The 27,301-nt window shown below is 43.3% G+C and overlaps 1 protein-coding gene across 1 annotated transcript in view; it reads right to left on the bottom strand.

Annotated features, from left to right (window-relative positions):
• Nucleotides 1–26,977, bottom strand: part of LOC137428966 (reticulon-4 receptor-like 2) — a 129,320-nt gene extending 102,343 nt beyond the window's left edge. Inside the window, exons 1-2 of the mRNA XM_068118895.2 lie at nt 26,461–26,977; nt 22,628–23,103 (exon numbers count right to left, since the gene is read on the bottom strand). Coding sequence (XP_067974996.2) covers nt 22,628–23,103; nt 26,461–26,503 — 519 coding nt within the window. The 5' untranslated portion in view covers nt 26,504–26,977. The remainder of the gene's footprint in view (nt 1–22,627; nt 23,104–26,460) is intronic.
• Between the last annotated feature and the right edge of the window lie 324 nt (nt 26,978–27,301).

Raw genomic sequence — 27,301 nt, forward strand, 5'->3', positions numbered from 1 at the left:
ATCTCATTTCCTTTCACAAAGCCCGAAACAAGTGTGTGTCCACCCTCAGGAGAGCCAGGAAACAATATCTCTCCATTCTCAAGACCGAACTTTCTTATCTGTCTCCCTCTTCCAAATCCTGGTGGCGTCTGGTCAAATCTGTTTCTGGTGTTTGTTCCCCCTCCATCCCCTCCCTCACCTCAAACGGCTACACGGCTAACTCCGCACGTGAAAACGCTGAATGCCTCAACTCTGTGTTTGCCTCTAAATCTTGTGTCCCAAACCCATCCCTCTCTGTACCCACCATACCCAGTCGTAGCCAGCTGCTCCTGGACTCTGTGTCCTTTCATCCTGACAAGGTGGAAAAGTTCCTGTCAACCCTCGACTCTGATTCTGCAACTGGACCTGACGGCATCAGCCCATGGCTCCTAAAATCCTGTTCTTCCGCTCTTTCACTCCCTCTCTCTGTTCTCTTCACCCTCTCTTTTGCTCAAGGTCATCTGCCATCTGCTTGGAAATCAGCCAACATCACCGCTTTGCACAAAAAAGGTGCAAAAACAGATCCTAGCAACTACAGACCAATCAGCCTTCTCCCAATTATCAGCAAAGTCATGGAATTCCATCATTGCTTCGGATATGAAATCTTTCCTCTTCTCCAATGGCTTGATCTCTGATCATCAATTTGGTTTCAGACAAGGTCACTCTACTCTGGACATGCTGCTTCTGCTTTCTCAACAATGGATGGAGGTCCTCAATGCCAAACAGGAAATTAGAGCTGTCTCCCTTGACATATCACGTGCCTTCGATACGGTCTGGCACCCCGCTCTGCTCACCAAACTCTCCTCCTTTGGTATCCATGGAAATCTCCACGCATGGCTGGTGGACTTCCTCTCTCGCCGTTGTCAACGTGTGGCCCTGAATGGGTTTCTCTCATCTCCTCTTCCTGTTCAGGCTGGAGTTCCCCCAAGGCAGTGTTCTGGGCCCTGTGCTTTTTCTGGTCTTCATCAATGATCTCTCTGACTCTCTTGAAAATCCTCTATATCTCTTTGCTGATGACTCTACTCTCTGTCGCTCCATTCCTCATACCTCAGATCGGCAGTCTGCAGCCTCCTCACTCTCTGCAGACCTGGACAAAATCACAGACTGGGCAAACAAGTGGAACATGTCTTTCAATCCTGACAAATCTCACACTCTTATGATGTCTCTCCGAAAAGACCGACTCGACAATCCTCCCATCCACTTTCTGAATAATCCTCTCCAAGAAGTTCTGTCACTCAAGCTTTTGGGTCTCACTATCTGCCATGATCTTTCCTGGGAAAACCACATTTCAAATCTGGTCTCCAAAGCCAGTCGCCGACTGGGCATCCTCCACCGTGCGAAGTCCTTCCTTGCACACCTGAGCTCCTCACCACATACAAGGCTTTCATCCGCAGCTCAATGGAATACTGCTCTCCCCTCTGGGCTGGAGCTCCTGCCTCACACCTAGCTCGTCTTCATGCTGTTGAAACCAAAGTGTTCAGAATCATTGGAATCTCCTGCGATGAAGCTAACTCCAAGGGCCTTTCTCTCACTCACCGCAGGCAGGTTGGTGGTCTTTCTGTCTTCTACCGACTCCTCTCTGGCCTTGCCCCCCCAGCTCTCTCTGGGCTCTGTCCCCCAAATATTCCTACAGGTCGCACAAGATCTGCCTGCAACCCTCTTATGGTTAAACTGCCAAAATCAAGACACTCTGCTCACCTTCACTCCTCCATTCCTCTTTTCTCCCGCCTCTGGAACAAACTCCCTCACTCTCTTCAATCCCACTCCACCCTCCAGGTCTTTAAAACAGCTGTTCACCACCATCTCTTATCTTCCCCCATCCAAAACCTTGATCTTTTCTACCCCTGCTAATTTCACGCCAAATCCACTTTTTTGAAATACCAACTTCTGTCCTGGAAGTCTTTGGTGTCCTTGTGTTTTATACTTCTCCCACTCCCCCCCCCCCCCCTTCTCACGCCTCCTCCCCCCAAGCCCTCTCCCTTCCACACATCTCCCTGCTCTCAAATGTTGTGTTTGTGTGCTTCCCCTTCTCTCCCCATCTTGTCTTCCGCTCCCTCTTTTTATATATTTTGTTTGTCTGTTTGATTTGTTTGTGAAATAAATATTAGCTCTTTCACGAGCCTCGATTCTGTATACAAAAAAAAACAAAAAAAAAAAAACCTACTGGTTCGCATTCACCGTTTCCCCATTGTTTGTCTGCCTTCGGCTCCCCAACCGTGCGTAGTACGGGTACCTTGCTTGTGTGTATATTGTTTGTTTGTTTTACATAAATTAATACATATATTGTTTGTTTCTGGGGCCACAAGATAAATTGTACTAGATATTTGCATCTGTTGGTAAAATGAGAAGCGTCCGTCCCTCTGTGTGTGTGTGTGTGTGCAGGTTAAATCCACTACCACCACTTGATTATTGTATTAACAGGAAAAGGTAGGAACTCAACACCTCTCATCCACGGATATTTCTTGTATTTCTATATTTCTGTTCGTCCGATTTGCACTTAGGAACAGAATGATTGCGGTTAACCATTTTGAATTTTTCACTCTTTCGTCTAAATGCTTTAAATTATGTTTAAAAGAAGATTTGAATTACAGATTCCGTTGTAGCCACAACGGGTTTTAAAGTTCCCAGCACGCAGAACCGAGTCACTGTAAACACACACAAACAGCACATGTATGTGCAGAAGGCCTAGTTAGCATTCATACATCATTTCGAAATTCCAATATTATCAGACGAATTTCGAAAAGCCTCTATTACACAGACTCGGTGACATTGTGGTTCGCCCATCCACTATGGGTTTGGTGGGTCGGCAGTCCATTCTGACTTTGGCTGAGACATACTAAAGACTAAAATTCGTATGTCACTCGATACTGGAATTAGAGGATCGAGCACAGACAAACCCCATGGGTGGACAATAAGGAGATGAAGGTCGGCAAATTAGCAGAATGAAGAGATGAACCACTTATTTCGAAGAATTAATTCAAATGACCTCGTGTGTTGACCACATTCAAATGACCACAGGTCACGCACTCACCTTCTGTTAAAATGCCAATCATACCACTAACCTCAATCAAGGAATTTGACCAGGCTATCTGACCTGCAATGAATATATGAATGAATGATCGTTTTAAGGCCATTTTCCCCGCTAGAGCGGGGGTTAGCCTTGGGGGCCCAATGACAATCATGGTTTCCTGTTTGAGGCAATGTTTTATGGCCGGATGCCCTTCCTGACACCAACCCTTAGTCGCCTCTTACGATGCGCAGGGATACGGTGTACCTATACTAAATCGGGGTACACACCGGGATCATTCATCCCAGCAAGCTGGTACTCAATTTGCCGACCTCGGAAGGATGACAGGCTGAGTCAACTCCCCTGGTGTTAGCGATCGACCGGGATTCGAACCCAGGATCCTCGGATCCCAAGCCGGCACCCTAACCGCTAAGCCAACACCAGGCTAAGCCAACACCAGACCTGCAATGGCATACTCTATTCAAAAACACCTTCATATCATCATTTGTGTCCATAAAATAAATGCAGGTGAGACAGGTGGATTTATACCTCCATTTCAAAGACAAAATGCTTGGCGATGCAGTGCTTCCTGCGAGCAGTGAACCAGCATGGTAGTTTTGTGGTAAATTCCAATAAAACCAAGTGTATGCTCTTTAGTAAATCTTTCGTAAATTTAGCTGTTTGACACTATTTCTTCTGTTTATATTGACAATGAACCCATTACTATTGTTCATTGAACAATTTTTTGTGAACCAAATCAGTTAACCAAGCCAACTTGTTTTTTTTAACCTTTTATTCTCACATCATATTCTATGAATACACTTCGTTGCTGTGGGCCTCGTCTTTGGAAGAGTATTTGATGGAGTAGCGAACACACAGTCGTCTGTCGGTCGGTTTGCGTTTGCTTCCAAACGAAATTTCATCTCGCATCATTGAAATGGTTTCTTTCGCACTCATCGATTTGTTATTCATTCTTGCAAGCCTTTACCTTATTGCTATTTCATTCTTGCATATCTGTTTGTTATTGTTATTCATAGCATCGTTGGCCATTTTTTCCTTAATTCTTTACAATTTGATATTTTTGGTCTAATTTATCATTTGCCTTTTATATTGTTATTCCGTAGGCATATCATTACAAGACTTGGCTTCTGGATATGCCTCAATTTTTGCTTCTCAATATGTTATTAGCCTCCGTTGGACTAAGTCTAAAACGCGGGCTTATGGATTGGGTCTCGTCCGTCTGTCCATGCGTGCGTCCGCAAACATATCTCAGAGATGTATGGACCGATTTTGTTTATACTTGGCAGAAAGACAACACATTACTAAAACCGTTTGCTATAGGATATGCATATGAAAATACTTAAAATTATTGAAACCACAGGGGTGTACATATGCACACCATTTTGTTTCGTGATGCGATCAAAGATGGCCGTCTGGCAGCTATTTTATTTGTAAAAAAACCCGATGTTGAACACTTCATCAACCATTTCTGGGACATGCATTTACCTATATTGTTCAAACCTGGCACACAGATAATGAATGATGGCTTACATAAGCACGTCATTTTCTTTAAAGACAAAATCCAAGATGGCCGACTAGCGGCCATTTTGTTACTGAAACGTGTCATCAGCCATTTCTTCAAATGCATGTCCGATTTGGTCCAAATTTGGCACAAGCACAGCACATGATGGCATACAAATGCACCTCACTTTATTTTGGGATCTGATCAAACAATGGCCGACTGGTAGACTGGCGGCCATTTTAGTTGTAAAAAAACTCAATTTTGAACACGTCCTCAATCATTTCTCGGACATGCATTGACCAATCTTGTTCAAACTTGGCACACAGAAAAAGAATGATGGGTTACATATGCACGTCATTTTCTTTCGAGATCAGATCCAGGATGTCCCCTTGGCAGCCATTTTGTTACTTTAACGTATACCCCAACCTTTTCTTGACATGCATGGACCGATTTTGTTCAAAGTTGGCAAAACGACAACACACGAGAATATACCTATGGAGAAGATTTTCTTTTGAAATCTGACAAAAGATGGCCGACTGACGTCCTTCAACTCAATTCAGCAAAATTATTAAACCACAGAGGCTATGACATTTTATGTCTTTTTCTTCTTGTTTTTGATTGTATCATTATGAGTTGAAGTTCTGGAAGTACTACTTCGTATATTTTTGTTCTATTGTATTTATATGGGCAAATATGGAAATGAACGTTTTTTTTAAAAAGAATTTTTTTTAAAATTTAAATTATGTTAAAACTTGGTGGATGAGTTGGGAAGGTGGAAAGTACAATTCGATTAGATTTTGGTTCATGTCGGATCCAGATCCGGCCTATCAGTGGGATACAAAACGTAAACTATGAAGCCTGGCGAAGGTATGCGCTCTATCGATTGCCATTCTAGTTTACTAATATCTCACCTTCACGAAATCTACAGCACATTCTTCAACATCTCATTTTTTTCATACTGATTTTGCACACAAACTTACGCTTAATGTAAGTTTGTAAGCTTAATGTAAGGAACTAGGGTTCTAACCTGGATCTTTGAGATTATCAAGCAAAGCTTTGTTGAACCAGACGAGCAACAGCACTCCAATAAAACTGCTCAATTTTCTCTGCTTTGCTGATGCAAGAGAATTAACCTCATATAGCAAAATTTGGCCAAAATTATCACATGCCTGGAGTGATTAATGATTTTAATTGAAGGCTGAGCATAAAATCTTCTGCTGAATATGCAGTTGAGGCACATTTAACGTTATAAACATCTGTCTCCATTATGCAGTTTGAACCCATGTAACGGCAAGCTTCCTAAGTGGGTAATTAGCTCTGCATCGCCTCATTCACACGATATTGGCACACAATCACTGTTAGCTCGTACGTGCCAGTCACACCACACACCTGCAATAGCGCACACCTGCACGACGTGACACTCACCATGGGTAAACAGCACACATAGTGAAGTAGCAGGGATTAGTGATGTAAGTACCTTCAGAATGTATTCACACCCTTGACTATTTTCACATTTTGTTGTGTTACAGCATCAATTAATAAATAGCACCGCAAAGTGGGCGTAACCCCTCAGCCCATGCATGGTGAAAGGAAGCATTGATGATAATTTGTCATTTGAAGCGAAGTTATATACCGAGTAGGAACTGCAAGTAATGAAATTTTCGCCCATGAACCCATTAACCCATTTTGCGCCCATGAACCTTCCTCTACTCAACCCCGACACACACTGCAAAAATGGATTCAATCGGACAAGTCGTTCTGCTCGAAATTGACGGTAACCAATTTCAAGATGGCTGCCGTGACGGCCATATTGAAAATCGCAGCGCGCCCATTTTCGAAAGGCACCTTCCTCTACTCAACCCCAACACACACTGCAAACATGGATTTCATCGGACAAGTTGTTCTGCTCGAAATTGACGGAAACCAAAAGTTTACGGAAGCCCAGATGGCTGCCGTGGCGGCCATATTGAAAATCGCAGCACGCCCATTTTCGAAAGGAACCTTCCTCTATTCAACCCCAACACACACTGCAAAAACGGATTTAATCGGACAAGCCGTTCTCCTTGAAATTGACGGAAACCCGCACGCCCGCCCGCCCGGATGCCCGCCCGGACGACGCCCGTGACGACAATACCCCTTAGTTCATTGGGCTGAGGGGTGAAAATGGATTAGTTTGAGATTTTTTTGCCACTGATCTACATATCAATGTCAGTGTCAAAGTGGAACTGTCTTTTTTTTTTTTAGAATATTTTACGACTGAATTAAAAATGAAAAGATGACATATCTTAAGTCAATAAGTATTCAACCGCTTTGCTATGACACTCCAAATTGAGGTCAGGTGCATCCAATTTCCTTTGATCATCCTTGAGATGTCTCTACAACTTAAATGGAGTCCATCCGTTGCCAATTCAATTGATTTGACATGATTGAGAAGGAAACGTACCTTTCTATATAAGGTCCCACAGTTGACAGTGCATGTCAGAGCAGAAACTCCACCATGAAGTCCAAAGAACTATCCATAGAACTTCGAGATAGAATTATGAGGAGGCATAGATCTGGAGAAGGGTATGAAACAATTTCTTGTGCTGAAAGTTTCCAAGAGCACAGTGAGCTCCATCATTAAGAAATTGCAAGATTATGGAACTACCCAGACTCTTCCTAGAGCAGGCTGTCCGATCAAACTGAGCAACCGGGCGAGAAGGACCTTGGTCATGGAGGCAAACAAGAACCCAATGATCACTCTGATAGAACTACAGAGTTCCTTGGCTGAGATGGGACAACCTGCCGGAAGGACAACAGTCTCTGTAGCACTTCACAAATCTAGGCTTTATGGGAGAGTGGCCAGATGGAAGCCACTCCTGAGAAAAAGGCACATGACAGCACACCTGGAGTTTGCAAAAGGGCACGTGAAAGACTGAGAGCATGGTGCAAAAGATGTTGTGGTCTGATGAGACGAAAACTGAACTATTTGGCCTGAATGCAAAACACAACGTTTGGTGGAAACCGAGCACAGCTCATCACCCATCTAACACCATCCCTACTGTGAAGCATGGCAGTGGCAGCATTATGCTATGGGGATGCTTTTCAGTGGAAGGGAATGGGAGACTTGCAAGGATAGGGGAAACAATGAATGGAGCCAAATACAGGCAAATCCTTGAGGAGATCCTGCTTTGGAGTGCAAAAGACCTTAGACTGCGGTGAAGATTTATGCTCCAACAGGTTAATGACCCCAAGCAGACAACCAAAACAACACTGGAATGACTTCAGAACAAGAACATGAAAGTCCTTGAGTGGCCCAGCCAAAGCCCAGACTTGAATCCCTTTGAGAATCTATGGAAAGCCTTAAAAATTGCTGTTCACCGACGCTCCCCAGCCAACTTGACAGAGCTTGAGCAAATCTGCAAGGAAGAATGGGAGAAACTCCACAAATCCAGATGAACAAAGCTCATAGACATACCCAAGAAGACTCAAAGCTGCAATCGTTGCCAAAGGCGCTTCTATGAAGTATTGACTCAGCGGGTTGAATACTTATGTAAATTCAATATTTCAGCTTTTAATTTTTTATTATTTTGCAACAAATATGGGGTATTATGAGTACATCAGTGCCAAAAAAACTCCATTTAATCCATTTTAAATTCAGGCTGTTGCACAACAAAATGTGGAAAAAGTCAAGGGGTGTAAATACTTTCTGAAGGCACTGTGTACTAGTCTGACATGGGATACAGATGGTATGTGGCAGTCACACATATGACGTACCAGTCAGGCACAATGTGTACCATTTCTAATCGCATGAGATTAACATACAAACCACACAGACCTAAATGCAAGCCAAACGGAATGAGCCAGTAGCACACAATCAATGGGTTCAGTGAATCAGCTGTAATGGTTGAACAGTGCGTGCCAATTAACTCATCATAAATTGTACATCATTCCTCTTCTTCTTTAACGGGCCCATTATTGCCACTCTCTGGGTTTGGATGGGTGGAATGGTGCTGGCACCAAGCTTTTCCTGAATTGGATGGCCAGGCCTGGCATTTGACTAGAAGGAATTTGAAATTTGTTCAGGGTGCTAGTGCTAACTTGCCCATTTTCCAGGAAGGTCACAGCTGGATTTTTAGCATCAAACCTACTAATGGTGGCAGAACGGACGCCCAGTTTAACTCTAGATAGCTGTACCTCTGGGTATCTAGGCCTATCTAGTGTTAATGCCCAAACGGGGGAAGGCTCGCCCTGCCTACAAGACACCAGGAAGACAGTTTATAGCTGGGCCAAGATTCAAACCCAGGCTATGTGGCTCCGATGTGAGCGTGCATACCTCTAGTCTAGGTCATCCCAACCTAAGTTGTGCATGATTAAAATGTATTATTTGAATGATCCAATGCAGCCTGGTGTTGGCTTTGCGGTTAGGGTGCCGGCTTGGGATCCTAGGATCCTGGGTTCGAATCTCGGTCGATCGCTGAATTAACGCCAGGGGTGTTGACTCAGCCTGATCATCCTTCTGAAGTCGGAAAATTGAGTCCCAGCTCACTGGTAATTCCCTGTTTGTCGGAAAAGGCGAATAACAGGGTTGGCGGCAGGAAGGGCATCCGGCCATAAAACATTGCTTCAAAAAGGGGACCACGGTGCCCAAAAAAGGCCAAACCCTGCTCTGCGGGGAAAAATGGCCTCTAAAGGTGGTTCATTTGAATGATCTAATGATTACCAGAAGAAAGTCTTGTAGAAAAATGCAGACCTGATAACTATGTGGTCATAAATGGTGAATCAAGCAAGGGTACAGTACCTAGTAAGATGTGCATGACTACTAGCACTAAAATTGTAGAGTTGAATAGGAAGATCAAATCATGGTCTGAAGTCGGGAGTACTTTGAACAGGATGTTTCAAACAACTTCTGCATATAACATCGTTAGGAGGTAACCACTGAAGGAAATCTCCCTGGGATCAAACCGGCAGCTCGGCATTGAACCTAATGGCTCCGGCCTCTGCTATTAGCTGTTCCAGTCGCGATAATTCCCTATGATGCTGAAAAACAACGTGAAGAGAAAGAACAAACCATTAATATTTCAGCGCAGCAGAACCTCTTCGACGAGCCCGATTTTTGTGCTATTTTGGTGGATGAGGATTTCCATTGTGCAAATACAAGGTGAGCCCTTTCGCCGTCTCAGGTTCGGACATTTGCAATGAATGACCCACTACTTTCCCCCACAGAGTACATTTTAGCACCCATGTAATCTGCGTTAGAAATATTAGCAATGAATGGAACTTTTTTGTTCAGGACGCGTGTGTCTCTCACTCTCGTAGCGTGAAGTTTTGATGACATTTGATGTGTTTTCCCAAGTTGTAGTTGTGGATGTTTCGTATGCAGGCTGTGGCTGCTGGTTGTTGTTGTATAGCCCCAGACAGTTCTCTCGAACAAGCCTGCGGCACGGAGACGGCCGATCAATCTCGCAGGAGCGACCCAGAGATCCCCCACATCCAGGTGGATGGTGTACCCCCGCCTTCACAAAGTCGGGGCCACAACAGAGTTAGAGAGAGAGAGAGAGAGAGAGAGAGAGAGGGGAGGAATAGAGAGAAGAGAGAAGAGAGAAGAGAGAGAGAGAGAGAGAGAGAGAGAGAGAAGAGAGAGAGAGGGAGGGAGAGAGGAAAGAGGGAGAGAGGAAAGAGAGAGAGAGGAAAGAGAGAGAGGAAAGAGAGAGAGAGAGAGAGGAAAGAGAGAGAGAGTAAAGAGAGGGAGATGGAGAGGAGAGAGAGAGGAAAGAGAGCGAGGAAAGAGAGAGAGGAAAGAGAGAGAGGAAAGAGAGAGAGGAAAGAGAGAGAGAGGAAAGAGAGAGAGAGGAAAGAGAGAGAGAGTAAAGAGAGGGAGATGGAGAGGAAAGATAGAGGAAAGAGAGAGAGGAAAGAGAGCGAGGAAAGAGAGAGAGGAAAGAGAGAGAGGAAAGAGAGAGAGGAAAGAGAGAGAGAGGAAAGAGAGAGAGAGGAAAGAGAGAGAGAGTAAAGAGAGGGAGATGGAGAGGAAAGAGAGAGGAAAGAGAGAGAGGAAAGAGAGAGAGAGGAAAGAGAGAGAGAGGAAAGAGAGAGAGAGTAAAGAGAGGGAGATGGAGAGGAAAGAGAGAGGAAAGAGAGAGAGGAAAGAGAGAGAGAGAGAGAGAGAGAGAGAGAGGAAAGAGAGAGAGAGAGAGAAAAGAGGGAAAAGAGGGAAAAGGATGGTCCACGGAGACCAATCGGCACTCTGACCGTGACCGCGCTGCCCTGACGAATCCGGGAAGCAGAGAAGAATGGGAAAGACTTGGTCCCCGACTTGTGTTGTATCTCACAACCACCACAAACAGGTGTCCCCAATAGTCGTTGTGGCTGCTGGTTGCATCATTTTCTGGAAGTGCTGTTGCAGTTGCCCTGTTAGCAGCAATCTGGTACTCATTTTTCCGACCTCGGAAGGATGACAGGCCGAGTCAACACACCTGGTGCTATTTTAACGGCCCAACAGGGGCTAAAACGCAGCCCCCCTAAGATCTTAAGCCAGCCACCTGAACCGACAAGCGAACACCAAGCTTTTTCCTCTTCTTAAAAGTTAATACCTCCATCCACTTTACATGCTCCTTCCCTCCTGCTGCTGCATCCATCGTAAGGATTCCTTAACCTCAACTTCTTTCAGAGGGGTCACGGTTGAGTGAACTACCATGTTTATCTTAGCACCATTGTGTTTGATGTTTAATACATATCGGAGCGTGTAATCGGCGAGCATCGAACAATTCTTCTTCGCTGCACAGGGAACTCAGACAGGCCATAGTGGTGCTGCCGCACTGAAATATTAATGATTTGTTCATTTTGCTCTTGTTGTTTTTCGACATCAGGAGGAATTACCATCACGGCGACATCTCATAGCACAGACAGTAGCCAAACCCATTAGGTTCAATGCCAGACCAACGGAGAAGTTTTTCGTTCTGTTGGGAAAGCCAGGGAGCTTTCCTTCTTTCCTCCGCCACCAAAGGTGGGTGGAAGTTACGTTTTCACCCCTGGTCTGTCTGTCTGTCTGTCTGTTACTTGCAAAATCGAAGATTTTTCAAGTATATCGGTCGGTTGCGTTTGTAGTTCTGCCCGTCCGTTCGTCTGTTTGTCACCGGCCTACAGGTCACAATTCTAAACCGATCGTCACGAAACCTCACCAAGTTGTGTAGGTCGTCCCAATTGAGAAGCCCATTGATTTTGAGGTCAAAGGTCATCTGGAGGTCAAGTTTCTAAAATCGCCATTTTAAATCCGATTGACTTGAAAATTGAATAGCATTTGTATATTGAGTCACTAAATTAGGAAATTAACTAATTTTTGAGGTCAAAAGATCAAAGGTCAACTCAAGGTCAAATTTTAAAAATCATTACTTTTCATCTGAAAAACTGTCAATTTTCATCCGATTGATTTGAAAATTGGAACAGCATTTGCGTATTGCCTCAATGAATTGGGAAACCAACTATTTTTGAGGTCAAAAGGTCAATGGTCAAATCAAGGTCAAACTTCTAAAATCATCATTTTTCATCTGAAAAATCGTCACTTTTCACCCTGTTGACCCGAGCTTTGATCAAGATCGTAAATTTTAATCTTCATGAAATGCACAATTTGCTGTATCAATGAAAACCTTTTTGGGGGTGGGGGGGGGGGTGGGGGGGGTTGGGTCTCTGACGAGGACAATAGATTCGATTTTGGTGAAGATCTAAATATGGATTCGGATATGAAAATTATTTAAATTTTAAAGTGTTTCTTCACCATTGGGAGATTGGGCCAAAAACGATACATAGCACGATATCTCAAAAAGTTATGGACGGATTTGGACGAAACTTGTTGGAAAGGTTGTGTGTGTGACGAGGAAGAATCGATTCGATTTTGGTGAAGATCTGAATATGGTTTCGGATATGAGAGTTATTAATTTTTTAAAAGTGATTCTTCACCATTGAGTGATCGGGCTAAAATCGATATAAAGCAGATCTAAAAAAGTTACGGACGGATGATTTTGATTAAATGTGATTTTCCATCTTGTGATTGTAATTGTAACAAATGTGATTTTCTAAATGTGATTTAAAATTTTTACGTGATTACATTTCCTGTATTGTGATTTCCTGGTCTACTCTGGGATACAAAACGTAAACTGTTCACCTGCCGGAGGTATTATCTCTACTGAGTGCCGTTCTAGTCCTTCCTTGCGTCCTCCTCTTTTTCCATCTCATTCTCACGAAGCACCTTGTGTTGTTTTATTTTCTTTCAAGCATCCTGCATGCAGAATATCAAAAGGAAAAAAAAATGCAAGCGCAAGGAGGCAAGCGCAAGGAGGCAAAGGCCACAGAGCGAGAGGATTATTTAGTTGCAGCAATTTAAGCACATTTCCCCTAATGCTCTTGGCTCGAAACCATAGGAGCTTGGTCATAAAAGCCGAGGAAAGGCACAAGCGTTGCTAACTCTCCAACTTATTACAAAGGTAAAGATCAGATTGGAATGATTGGAGCTAAACGGTCTTGACGAAAGCTACACGGTGGGTTGCCAGGGCAGAGTACAATGGCCGTTATTTGAAGTGTGAAGCCTGAAATGCGTTGAATCCTGCCAGGGAACGTCTGCTGCTAACGGGCTTCAATTTATGTACCATAGCTCGTACGACGCGAGCTGTGATAGTCGTGGTGATGTCCAACCGCAGGGCTGGCATTCTATATATAGAACATTTGATTTGGTTTTCAGCCAGAGTTTAGTCACTATCTACATATGCAAGAAGGTAAGGAAGATTGACAAAAAGGCAAGAAATGAAGGGGAAGAAGGGAGGGGGGAAAAGAAAAAAAAAAGGATGGGATAGAAGAGCTGGAAAGGAAATGCAGGGGGAGATGCAAAGAGAGAGATGGGGGAGGATGTGGAAGGGGAGGGGTGAGCGCATGACTAAAATTTCCACCATTTTGTGCAAAATATACAGGAGACTTCCCTTGATCATAAATACAGTAGGTGAGACTGCTGTTACCTACTATTAAAGAGCTTATCGAGTTACCTCTAACTAGCTAAGCCTCTAAATCAGTGTCAATGATCTTTAACTGCCTGAACTCAGAAGTCCAACAAGTCAGTGCTCTGTCATAGTAAAGATAGCAGTGAAGGCCCCAACATTACAAAGATTTCAGGGATACTGCTAAGTCTGCATACATTCACTTCAGCATTATTACAAAGGCAATTCATTTATTATGACAATTAAAATTGCAGAATGTAAGAAACAGCAGACTATCGCAGCCGGGAGCAAGATGAAAATTTCCAAGGCCCTGCAATTTCTGGCAAAGTAAATGAGCAACAGTCAAAAGTGAGTTCTTGCACAACCAGTTATTTGTTTCAAACTGGGCAAAAGAACCACTTTGTACATGGTACCATCGTCACAATGGTTAAGCTACTTAATAAGGTAAAAACAGGGCCCGGCCAAGGGTTCAAGCTCAGTGATTCTCTTCCAAGACAGGTAGAGCTGGCAAGATGGCTTCGAGGTATGCACACTCACCTCTAAGCTATCTAGCCTGAGTTAGAATCCCGACCCAGCCATAAATTGTCATTCACAGGCAGGACAATTCATCAATGTGTGTGCCGTCCCTCGTGTGGATGTTAAACCGGGCGGCCCGTCTGCCAGCGTTCGCTAGTGGACGTTAAAGATCCTATGGTATCCATCGCAAAGAGTAGGTGATCTATCTCCGGCACCCTGAAACAATTTCCAAATTCTTGGCCTAACCTACAGAGGAGAGGGCGTGTTGCATCAGCGGCACAGCCATACCCAGCTAATGATTTCCCTTTGCTCATTGCTGGGTGGATACAATTATTTCAATTTCATCTCCAGTCGACAGGTGGGAGGTACCTGATGATATGCTCATAAAGTAAAATTTCAAAAAAAAATAATTAATGCAACAATTGTAACAAGAGGAAGAATTGCTTTGCAATACATGTCCCCTACTGGTCCCAATGAATGTTCTAGTTTCAACCACCCAGCAATTGTGAGCTACTTTTAGGAGGACAAATAGGACATGTCCTACTAAAATACAGGACAAATTGTTTAAGGCATGCAAAGCTACAGAACAAATTGCAGTTTCTGTAACAAGCAATGTACGAAGTTTCAGTTTAATATATTTCAAGGGTATGGGGAAAAAGTCTGGAAAACCATAGGTGGGATGGACAGACGGACGGAGAGCAAACCTATAGTCCCGTCCAGTGAAACCCGTAGAGGACTAATAAGAACTTTCCTCGTCGTTTGCCAAAAAAAAAGGTTCATTTATCGCAAAAAGGTTTCTCCCATATAATGTTGTAAGTGATTTAATTCCTCATATGTGCTAATGACAATCCAAGCAACGTTTTCCCTTTTCAAAAACAGGACTAAAATCCAATACAATTGTCAACAAAATGTATTGTCCCCTGGATAAGGGAAATAGTCATATTATTGCATTTTTTTTTTTTTTTTTGTATACAAGATCGAGGCTCGTGTAAGAGCTAACCTTAATCACAAAAAAAACAAACGGACACAAAAAACATATAATAAAGGGAGTGGGAGACAAGATGGGGAGAGAGAGGGGGAAGCACACAAGTACAACATTTGAGAGCAGGGACATCGGGAGATCTGTGGGAGGGAGAGGGCTTGGTGGTATCAAACCCCAAGAGGTATAAAACACATAGACACTGCTAGGACTTGCAGGAAATAAGTCGGAATTTCAAAAAAGTGGATCTGTGGTGAAATTAGCGGGGGTAGAAAAGATCAAGGTTTTGGATGGCGAAAGATAAGAGATGGTGGTGAACAGCTGTTTTAAAGACCTGGAGGGAGGAGTGGGATTGAAGGGAGTGAGGGAGTTTGTTCCAGAGGCGGGAGAAAAGAGGAATGAAGGAGTGAAGGTGAATACATTTTGACATTGTCTTTGGTTTGTAGAGAGGCTTGTGCAGTATCTATTAGATGCAAGACAATGACTTTAATTTTACAAGATAGCTTCACTTTTACATTAACTAGGCGTGTATATCTGTCGTTTTGCCAGGACGGATTTAATCACAAGACAGGATGTTGTACTTCACAAACGCATGAAAAAAGGATATTTTATAACACATAGGTATTGTTGCTGTTGTCGTGGTAGTTGTTGTTGTTGTTTGTGTGCCCTTTCCTTGGACCTTAATATATTTTTATATTGCTTTGAGAAGTATTACTATATCTAATTTTGTGTGCTCCTTCCGCATCCTTCTAAAGGGTTCCTACTGTCAGGGAATAATAAACATTACCGTTGCTTCGTTTATTGTGGAAAGAGGGCATTTAAAACAGGCATCTGTGATTAAACGTGCATACATTATTGATCCAACTAAATTTATGGTCTGCTTTTCAACAGGACCATTTATATTATTATATGACAGCAGGAACCGCTACGTCAGAGCTCGAAGTCCTGCTTCTTCTTCTTCATTTCCAGAAAGATGAGCTTTCAGAACAGGAATCCTTCAGATTAAACAGACACAAATTTTCGTTCCAGGTAAATCGATTATTAGTTTTCCAACCATAACATTTTTATTATCCTATGACAGCGAGAACCCTTCTGAATGAAGCGTGGCACTTGGGCAGATGAACGCTTCTCCTTTTAGTAATCCTGGATTCCCAGGTTAGTTTGTAGACAGTCAGTACAATTGAATAGCGAATGGGATTTTAACCTGGAGTCACAGCCTAATGAGACGAGTGCTCAGATGGCAATGTCAAGATGTGCTGTTTTAAAGTCACATCATTTATGTTTAAGCAAACTAGCTCACTCATCACATTTGATGCTTGTTCGCATAGAGTGAGAGATAATCTTTTAAACCCTCAAGGCTTGCTCGAGTCCAGTGCTCACTATATCCCATGTCCACACCAGACTGTCAACAGCCCAGAAGAAACACCTTTGGAGGCCTTTTGGCCTTTTTCGGGCACATTGGTCCCCTTTTTGAAGCAATGTTTTTATGGCCGGAAGCAATGTTTTCGTTTATTCGTTGTTCTTATTTGTTCGTTAGTTCTTCGATCACGTTGTTCGTGATCACGTTGTTAAAAATGTTTAAACTTTCCCCTGAAGAACTGTATTCTGTCGTATATTATCACACCTTTTTCTTCTTCTTCTATAAAAGGATGCTTTCGACTTGCTCCCCAAATCTATTCCTACTTCCCTGCCACCAACCCTCTTAGTCACCTCTTGTGACACACAGGGAATTACCAGTGAACTGGTACTCAATTTGTTGACCTCTGAAACTGATGAACAGGCTGAGTCAACCCACCTGGTGTTAATATTCAGCGATCGACCGGGATTCGAACCCAGGATCCCAAGCTGGCACCCGAACTGCTAAACCAACACCAGGCTCAACAGCCCAGAAGGAGAACTTATATATTTTTATTAGTATAGTTCTCACTATAAAACGTTGTATGAGGGGTCATTAATATTTTACAGATGCATTATGATAGTGAAGGGGTGTGTGGGGGTTGTGTGGAGTTATAGGGGAGGAGGGGGAGGTGGGAGGGGAAGGGGGATCACTAAATTGAGAACAGTAAGAGGAGGGACGTCGATGTGAGAGAAATAGGGGTATGTGCTCGGAGTGGGCATTTACAAGCATTATCCAATCATCAGGGACCGTGTCCATATGTTACGTAATCCACAAGCAGGGGTAGAACTGCATCATACAGAGAGAGCTCGGTGGGAGTAGTTCAAGCCTCTATTACATAATCTCTTCAAACCTTTCAAAACTTCCTTTTTTGTCTCTACTATCCGAGGCAACTAAAGCAAATGATTTTGGCATCAACACTTCCCTTTGATTCCAGCTCTGGGGCGTGAGCTTTGGCCTTCATTCTCGTTTCACCAACGCATCGTTGCCCTGTCTTCGATTATGTCAACAAAAGCTTTTCCATGTTAACGACAATGCCATTTATTTTATCAATGGTGGATATTCATAAACTTAAATTTCTCCTTCCTACTTTCTGGGGAGCGGAGAAGGATGGTGGGTCTCAAAAAGTGTTTATTATGGAAGGGGGAGTGGGGGTATTTGGCCTAAAACACACTGTCGTGCAGGGGGAGTGGGGGCATGTCTAAAATTGCTGAAAATGCATTATGTAATTTATGGACGAAGATTTATCATAGTTGGAGCCTGGTGTTGGCTTAGCGGTTAAGGTGCCGGCTTGGGATCCTAGAATCCTGGGATCTAAATCCGGGTCGATCGCTGAATTAACACCAGGTGGGTTGACTCAGCCTGTCATCCTTCAGAGGTCGGCAAATTGAGTACCAGTTCACTGGTATATCCGTGTTTGTCGCAAGAGGCGACTAACAGGGTTGGCGGCAGGAAGGGCATCCGGCCATAAAACATTGCTTCAAAAATGGGACCACGGTGCCCAAAAAAGGCCAACCCCTGCTCTGGGGGGAAAAATGGCCTCTGCAGGTGGTTTTTTATTTATTTAATTTTTTTATCATACTTGAGTTCAGTATTATATATTTTGGTCCTTTAAAGGAAGGCTTCGTGATTGAAATTTTGAAGACAACTACATGCCGTAAAAGGAGGCTGTTTGCAAATACCTGTGTGATGGCAGTAAATTTTTATACTGTGATATCTTATTATAGAAAAAGTATGGTGACTCTGGGGAAATGATTGCATGTTCCTCGAAATGACATTCTGCACACAACTCTGAGATACGTTCCCTTTTGCAAGATTTGTTTGGAGTCTCCATCTGAGCAATTAACTCATTAAGCAGGGGCATCATTTTTCAATCTCAGAAAATGTATCTGTCATATACAAACTAGGGACAATGAGGCCACATGGATACTGATCAACTGGATGTGTCTGCCACACCCTACCCAGTCTCTGGTCCACAAGCTGTTTTAGAGAGGTGTCTGGGAAAAATTAAATTACAACATGGATAAAACCGTTGGCTATCCGTTGATTGCACACAGCAGTTCCTGCTGCAAACTGCAGCCTCCTATGGCCTACAGGGTCATACTGCAGCATCGTAGCCACAAGAACAACAATTCTCGACTTGAACCAGTCGCCCGGGGAGGGGCACCACCTGCAACATGTATTCCGGGAATATTGGCATGGAACAGATGCCCTACCTAAATCACACACATGCACACACACACATGCACACACACACATCTCGTTTTTTCATTTCTGTTCCTCACAATTCTGTCTCATTTATTCACAGACACAAACGCACACATACACATACATACACACACATACACATACATACATACACATACACACACACATACATATACATACACACACATACACATACATACATACACATACACACACACATACATATACATACATACACATACATACATACACATACACACACACATACACATACATACACACACACACACATACACATACATACATACACATACATACACACATACACATACATACACACACATACATACACACACACACACATACATATACATACACACACATACATATACATACACACACATACATACACACATACACATACATACACATACACACCCACACACACACACACACACACACATCCACACACATACACACATCTTGTTTTTTTATTTTTGTTTCTCATATATATATATATTTTTGTATACAAGATCGAGGCTCGTGAAAGAGCTAACATTAATCACACAAAAAGTCAAACCGACCCAAACCGACACATAAAACACAAAATAAGGGGAGCGGTAGACAAGATGGGGAGAGAGGGGGAAGGACACAAACACAACATTTGAGAGCAAACTTTTAAAATTCTTATTTAAAAATGCATTTAATTAATTAAATACATTTTACACACACACACACACACACACACACACACACACACACACACACACACACACACACACACACACACACACACACACACACCCTCCTTGGCCAATGTGGCTTCATATTAATGCTCTTCTGGTTAGGACACTGCACTACCACCTAACCTGAAAGGGCCTCATTCATTATTAACAATCTTGATTTGTTCATTGTCCAATAATGTCCTTGTAATGCAGATCAAAGGTAATGTTGTTGTAATGAATATGAAAGAACAGTGGAATTTCCCATGTCCTGCATGTGGTTTGTGTACTTAATCGATAGTGAGCCTATAAGACAACCTTATACCTACATGCACGTGGCCTGTCTTTGATTGTTAATGCAAGTGTTTGTGGGTAAAAGTGGGATGACTTGGATCAGAAAAGGTGGATCAGGGATCGAGTGTGAGGGAAGTTGGGATGAGTTGACAAATGGTGAGGCCAAGTGAGGTTTATTTCTGTATTCCTTCCAATTGATAAGTACCACGAGGTCATGTGCAAGACACGATACAGATTGTAAATCTTAGGAATGTTTTTCATTTTTTGATCAATCACTTTTCTCTTTTCCTTCAATGATTTCAAACACCTTTTTGCTCGGCTTGTATCTGAACACTTGCGTCATGATGTGCTTTGAACTCAACTCTGGTCACTTAGTTCATGCTCTTTTCTTCATTGTGCCCTGTCACAGCATTGTCCTTGCCATTCATGTAAAGCCACAAGTTTTGTCAATGTCCCTCCTATTAAAAAGCACCCATTGGTCATACAGCTGCTAGACCACACCCACGTCCGTCGCGTGACTCCACCCACCATAGCACCAAGGCGAAACGATATGGCCGCCATCTTGGTTTTATGGTGGGCCTACACATTAGGCCTGTAGGCCTCTGCCTGATTAATACACTGCCTAGGTTTGTTGTGTCAGATTTCCATTAGCTCTGTTTGGGTCGAGTGTTATTCACGAATCATATGTCGAATAATAGTAAAGTTTAATCAAGTCCATCAAATTGCAGTTTGTCAGAATGCACGGTAATCAAGTGTTATGTTACGCAAGTTACTGAAAACATCGCGTTTTTAAATACCGGTACATAATTTTAATAAAATTACATACCGGTACGTTAAATAAAAAACAGACGGTGCATAATTTTTAGCTCACCTGGTTCAGGGCAGCTTATGCGATAGCGCATCGTCCGTCCGTCAATACTTGAAACTTCTTCTCCGAAACCGGTGATGGGATTGCGACCAATTTTGGCACAAATGATATTTGTTGTGTTGTGACTAAACTTTGTTAACGGCATTAAAAAATTGGGGTATAAGGGGGTTTACCGGGGATAAAATTGGATCAAGGTTTGCCCCCCCAAAATAGGAATTTGCTTTTTCCTCTGAAACTACACACACGACTTCGATGAAACTTTACCACAACCTTCACCACCCGTGATGCACCAAAGTTTGGTCACGACATTAATAAAATCTGACTCTTTTGGGGTCTACGGGGGGTCAAAGTGGGTCCAGGTTTGACCCCCCAAAATAGATATTTCCTTTCTTCTCTGAAACTACACACACGATTTCGATGAAACTTCACCACAACCTTCACCACCCGTGATGTACCAACGTTCGTTCACGGCATTAAAAAAAGCTGCTCCTGTTGGGGTCTATTGGGGGAGGGGGTGGTTGCCCCCACAATCGGTGTTTGCTTTCTTCTCAGAAATTACACATGCAATTCCGATGAAACTTAACCACACCCTTCATCACTCGATGTACCAATGTTTGTTCACTTCATAAAAAAATCTGCCCCTTTGGGGATCTACGGGGGGGGGGGGGGGCGGGGGAGGGAGGGAAATTACACATGCAATTCCGATGAAACTTAACCACAACCTTAATCACCCGTGTTGTGCCAAAGTTTGTTCCTGGCATTAAAAGAATCGGGGTCTAGGGTGGGAGGTGGGGGGCTTGCCCCCCCAAATAGGTATTTTCTTTTTTCTCAGAACCTACACACACAATCTTGACCATCATCCGTGATGTACCAATGTTTATTCAAGGCATTGGAAAAATTGGGTTCTGAGGAGGTACACGGGGTGGGAGGCGGTGGGAGGGGGGTCGCCCCCCAAAACAGGTATTTTTTTGTTTGTTTGTTTGTTTGTTTAAAGTCTTATGATTATGTTAGTATGATTCGACATGCTGCGCTGACTTATAGCAACCATTGAAATTGCCGCACCTTCGAGCGGAATTGCCACTATATAGACCCCATGTTGGATAACCTGCCTGTAGTCATGCTAATTGGCTGAGAGGGCACCTTAATTGACGGTTTGGATCATAATGTGAAAGCCACTGTTTAATTGATGCATCTCTGTGGTTTCTCAGTTGCTGACATAGTGCGAATATGGAGTTTTGCATCGATCATTTTGTAAGGGTCGATCTATGTATTACATAAGCAGGCTTTGGGGTTTGGTGGGGAAGATGCGTAAAAGACACCATAAAAACAAGCGTTACGCCTAGGTCCCCTGTCGGTGAAGTGATGTGAGTTGACAAAGTGGAAGACGCAGAAAACATGGAAGAGTCGATAATATTTGCGAGTGGGTTGGAGACACCCACCCACCAGATTAGAAGTTAGTAGTTCGTTTATTTTTCAAGATATTTCGCTCACAAGGTTCAGACATATATGGTGGTGGCCATCTTGGATTTTGACGTGGCGACCCAATTTTCAATAGCTTTCTTCCTTATGCCTAGGTACACCCACCCACCAGATTAGAAGTTAGTAGTTCGTTTATTTTTCAAGATATTCCGCTCACAAGGTTCAGACATATATGGAGGCGGCCATCTTGGATTTTGACGTGGCGACCCAATTTTCAATAGCGTTCTTCCTTATGCGTAGATACACCCACACACCAAATTAGAATTCGGTCCTTCGCTTACTTTTATAAAGATATTGCAGTGCACGTACGCACGCACGGACGGACGGAAGCACGCACGGATGCACACAAGGACGGAGGATAAAACCATAGTCCCCCTTTCGCTCCGCGGTGCGACGGGGGAAAATAAGTGTAGAAGAAAGGAAGAGTGAATTGAGGTTGGGAGAGATCGGAATAAGGGAAGGGAAGGGCTATGTATGGGGAATACTGGGATGTTTAGACGGTGGGAGGGAGAGGGTGGGGAACAAAGCTTGCATACGTAATAAATAGATGCCCTCTGGCTAGGCTTGAATTATTGGTGTGCTTGTTATTCGGTTTTTTTGGTTATGGTTTAGGACGAATGTTTTGCCATCCTGTGCCATTCATCCAAGTGCTCACCTGTAGATACACAAGTTGATTCTGCTGCAGGTAAAGGTGTTGCAGCTGACGAAGGCCAGCAAACACACCGTCGGGGAGCTCTCGAAGGCCACACCTGTACAGGTGCAGCGTGTGTAGGTTTTCGAGTCCATTGAACATGTCCGCCACAAGCCAATGCAGGTATCGATTGTTACCCAGGTCTAGCTCTTCCAGGTGGGTGAACCCCGAGAAGGCCCCGGGCTGAATGACGCTGATGTTGTTCGAGAAGAGCAGCAGCACAGATACGCTGGTATGTAGTGAGCTGCGTCGTGGTACTGCGGTAATGCGGTTGTTCTGCAGGAGGACACGCTTGCTCTCGCTTGGCAGTTCCGCCGGGATGGATTCGAACCCCCTGGACTGGCAGTTGACCGTTAATGGGGGTAAGTAGCAGCTGCATTCCTCAGGACAGGCCTGGCTCTCTGGGGCTCTGAGCCAGAGCAGCAAAAGCAGCCAGAAGCCTGTGAAATATTTAACACCATGTTTGCAACTAGAGCATTATTGGCACACTTCCAAAAAGTGCATTATCACAACATGCAGCATTTATAACTTCATTAGTAAGACTTAGTGACTAGGTCGGGCCCATATCATCCATTATATATTGATATCACTTGCAAAGCTAAGACCAAAAAAAAAAACGTTTAAAGTAGGTCAGGAAAGGCAACAGAGAGCTCCGGCATATGAGAGTAGTAATACGGAACCTACGTGCTTACACATCACATGGTGCAATTGCTATCACATGCAAAGCCCCGAAAAATGATGCACACAAAAAAATGTACCTCTAGACACAATACAAAGCGGTCTGTCCAATAAGCTCGGGTCGCCACATATATGTGGATTACAAAAGCTTAAATGTACAATAGGTCAAGGACTACCTCTTCTGCATTTATGTCAATCAAAAACTAGAGCAATTTGACTGCGTTGCCAATATTCCTCCACATAGTCCCTGCCCGTGACAACAGGTAGATGCCTTCATTAAATGTCCTAAAAATAAACAGGTTTAATTTAAATCCCTTCAACTGTTTTTAAGTATCACATTTTTTACTAGACATGCAGTTTGGTGTTGGCTTAGCGGTTAGGGTGCCGGCTTGGGATCCTAGGATCCTGGGTTCTTAACGGTTAGGGTGCCGGCTTGGGATCCTAGGATCCTGGGTTCTTAACGGTTAGGGTGCCAGCTTGGGATCCTAGGATCCTGGGTTCTTAGCGGTTAGGGTGCCAGCTTGGGATCCTAGGATCCTGGGTTCTTAGCGGTTAGGGTGCCGGCTTGGGATCCTAGGATCCTGGGTTCAAAGCCCGGTCGATCGCTGAATTAACGCCAGGTGGGTTGACTCAGCCTGTCATCCTTCTGAGGTCGGCAAATTGAGTACCAGTTTACCGGCAATTCCCTGTGTGTCGCAGGAGGCGACTAACAGGGTTGGCGGCAGGAAGGGCATCCGGCCATAAAACATTGCTTAAAAAGGGGGACCATGGTGCCCAAAAAAGGCCAACCTCTGCTCTGCAGGGAAAAATGGCCTCTTCAGGTGGTTCTTTTATTTTTATTTTTTGCTAGACATGACAGGTTTCACATCAATCGGTGAAGCACTTGTGGAGAAGGGTTTTTTTAAACAATATATCGGCTTTCAAGCTAATATGGCTGTGTGCACTCTGCACTGTGCATCAAAAAAATGTGCACTCTGCATATGTATGGGTAGGGGATCACGTCTATGAAGTTTCGTGTTGATTCGTTTTTCTATCCAAAATGGTTGCCAAACCATGTGACCAAGGACATCATCATTTTCAAACTATATGCAGCAATGGCATTAGATGATATTTGTAAAATTTCACATTGACAGGGTAAGCGGTTTCTGAGATATAATTATTTAATATTTTCTTTCAATCCAATATGGCTGCCATTCATCTGCTCGCGTTCCCTGAGCTCATGTGACCGATGAGGTTTTCGTGATCAACTTTTAATCATCATGCCAAGTCGATGTGACACATAAAGTTTCAAGTCGGTTGATTTGGTGGATTGGGAGAAGATGTTTTTTTAAGGTTTAGGTTAGATTCAATATGGCTGCCAAATCATGTGACCGATGATGTCATAAATTTAATATTTCAATAAAAATGGGTCATAGATCATGTGCATGCAATTTTAGATTTTTAGGATAAGGAATTCAATTAAAACATTTTTGGCTGGTATACCACTTCACCTATGATGTCATCATTATCAAGCTTTTGTTCCCCATAGGAAGTACTTGACAATTTGCCAAGTTTCTAATTTTTCCATTCAGCGGTTTCCAAGAATTAATTATTTAATTATTTGCGTTTAAGCCAAGATGGCTGCCATACCACGTGACCGATGACATCACAATTATCAAAAAAACATTCTACATGGGTGTCGCCCCTACCCTGAACGTTTTGTCTCAATTAGACATGTGGTTGCTGAGAAAAACGAGGTTGAGCCCGTACGGACGGACAACCCGAAAACATAATGCATCTGGCCAACCTCGGGGGCGGAGACATAAAACATGTATGTGAAACAGTTTCCATGACTACGACTTCTGCATATATGTCAATAAAAAAATAATTATATGTTAAACAGTTTTCTTGAGACTTTGAGCTATCAAGTTTCGGCGTTATAGCTTCTTTGTGCTATCTTGTCATGCTGATGTTTCACACGCAAGGTGAGGCATCAATGTTGCGCCGTCATAGAAAGGACATTAAGCTGGATGACCAGCCTGCCAACACTGGTTGTTGATCATTGGATGTTAAAGATCCCAAGGTGTGTTTTGCCTATGGTAGACGATTTCTCACCGGCATTCTGAGCAAATTACGACCAAATTCCTGCCCAAATCGCGTTCCGACGAACGTCTAGCCAGCTGGTTCGTGAAAGACTTGGGCCAAAAACCTTCCGCAGGCGGCCCATCAAGAAGGCGGGAATAATTGGGGCTATTAAAGAGGTTGTAGTTTCTGGAGTTTATCAAGTTGCAGGTCACATGCATTCATTTATCAAGCAGAAAAGGTTGATGCCAGTGGTCAGGGCTGGTGAGATATTAACACACAACTTCTGAAAAATGACAAAGATAAAAGAAGAATGAGAAAATATAATTAAAAAACAAATGCAAGACGAAATAGGAACAGAAATGCAAAAGAGAAAAGAGAGAAAATAAATCTGTGCAAATAAATTGGATGACGTCACAAAACGTCATTTTCAGCACACAGAGAGAGAGAGAGAGAGAGAGAGAGAGAGAGAGAGAGAGAGAGAGAGAGATCTGGGAGAGAACATATGGCTCACTCTCAGCATTATTTCCTTCAGCTAGAAGAGGTTTTCCAGCACATGTGATTAAACAACACATCATTGATGACCAACTCATCGGCAAATTTTCCGCCTTATCAATGATATATCTCTCTCTATATATATATATATATATTTCTGATGCCATAATGGCTTGTAAGTACTGTATTGCAATATTTTAATCGATATATCAAAAACAGTTCGGTATTGCATTATTTAATCCATAAATCGAAATCACTCCGGAAAAATTGTGGGTGATTTCTGTGGCACAATTAATACAATGACCTAAAAAAGGATGGTGTAGCTCTATGAAGGTGTCAACTATAGGGCTCTGTTGGGAGAGCAATAGGTGGAGTGCAACTGACATCATAGGCAGGATACACTAACTCACACACATACCGGTTGACTTTACAAACCCGACCACAGCCCAATGAAAGAGAAGAATTCCAAAATTCCCAAAAAATAATGACATCGAAAACCGCGGATTATCAAGTTGTAAGGTGTAGCGGTGTCAAAGTGCGTGTCTGGACGAAGAGCGACTCACAGTGGGATGCGCGTGGCTCCGCGGACTCGGCGCGCGCGCCCATCGCTCACAACTTCTGATCCCTCGAATAGCGGGAAATGCTTGCGATGTCGTTGGATTTTCGTGCCCCGCTCCAGTCGCTCGGCTCGCGTTCCCTGAGTCCTGCTCTCGCACTTGCAGCGGTTTCAGCTCTGAGGTGCGATCCCAACGCAACACGCGCTCGAACTCTGAACGCAGTCGGGGAGATTAAATCGCTTGCATCTCGGCGACGCACATTCACCGACCGACTCCAACTTGAACGAGCGGGGAGTGCGGAATGAGCGAAAAATGGAGCTTATACAGAACGGGTGCTGAGATATTCATAAATTGAGTGCGGAATCGGTTGGTATAGAGCTGGCGAATGAGCAAGTCTAGAGAGGAAAATGAGCACAGAGCAAGCGAGGAGAGTGAGAGCTGAGCGTCGAACCCGGAGCGCACAATGAGCGAGGTGGACGCACGCTGTCTGCTCCACGTGGTTCCTCGGCCGCATTCTGTCAGCGCGTGAGAAACGCTACACCCACACCCCCAGCGTGCACTTTGCAAGGCTGCAAACACCCAGCAATGACGCACCAAATACACACACACATATGTATATATATATATATACATTTTTTTTGCGTGAACGTATATATATATATATATATATATATATATATATATATATATATATATATATATATATATATATATATATAAATAAATATATATATATATACATATACATATACGTATTATTTGCAAAAAATTATATAATTATATATTATATATATATATATATATATATATTTTGCATTTTCACACACACATATATATATCTGTGAGA

The sequence above is a fragment of the Myxine glutinosa genome, chromosome 6 (assembly GCF_964187855.1).
Source record: "Myxine glutinosa chromosome 6, kmMyxGlut1.1, whole genome shotgun sequence".
NCBI lineage: Eukaryota > Metazoa > Chordata > Myxini > Myxiniformes > Myxinidae > Myxine > Myxine glutinosa.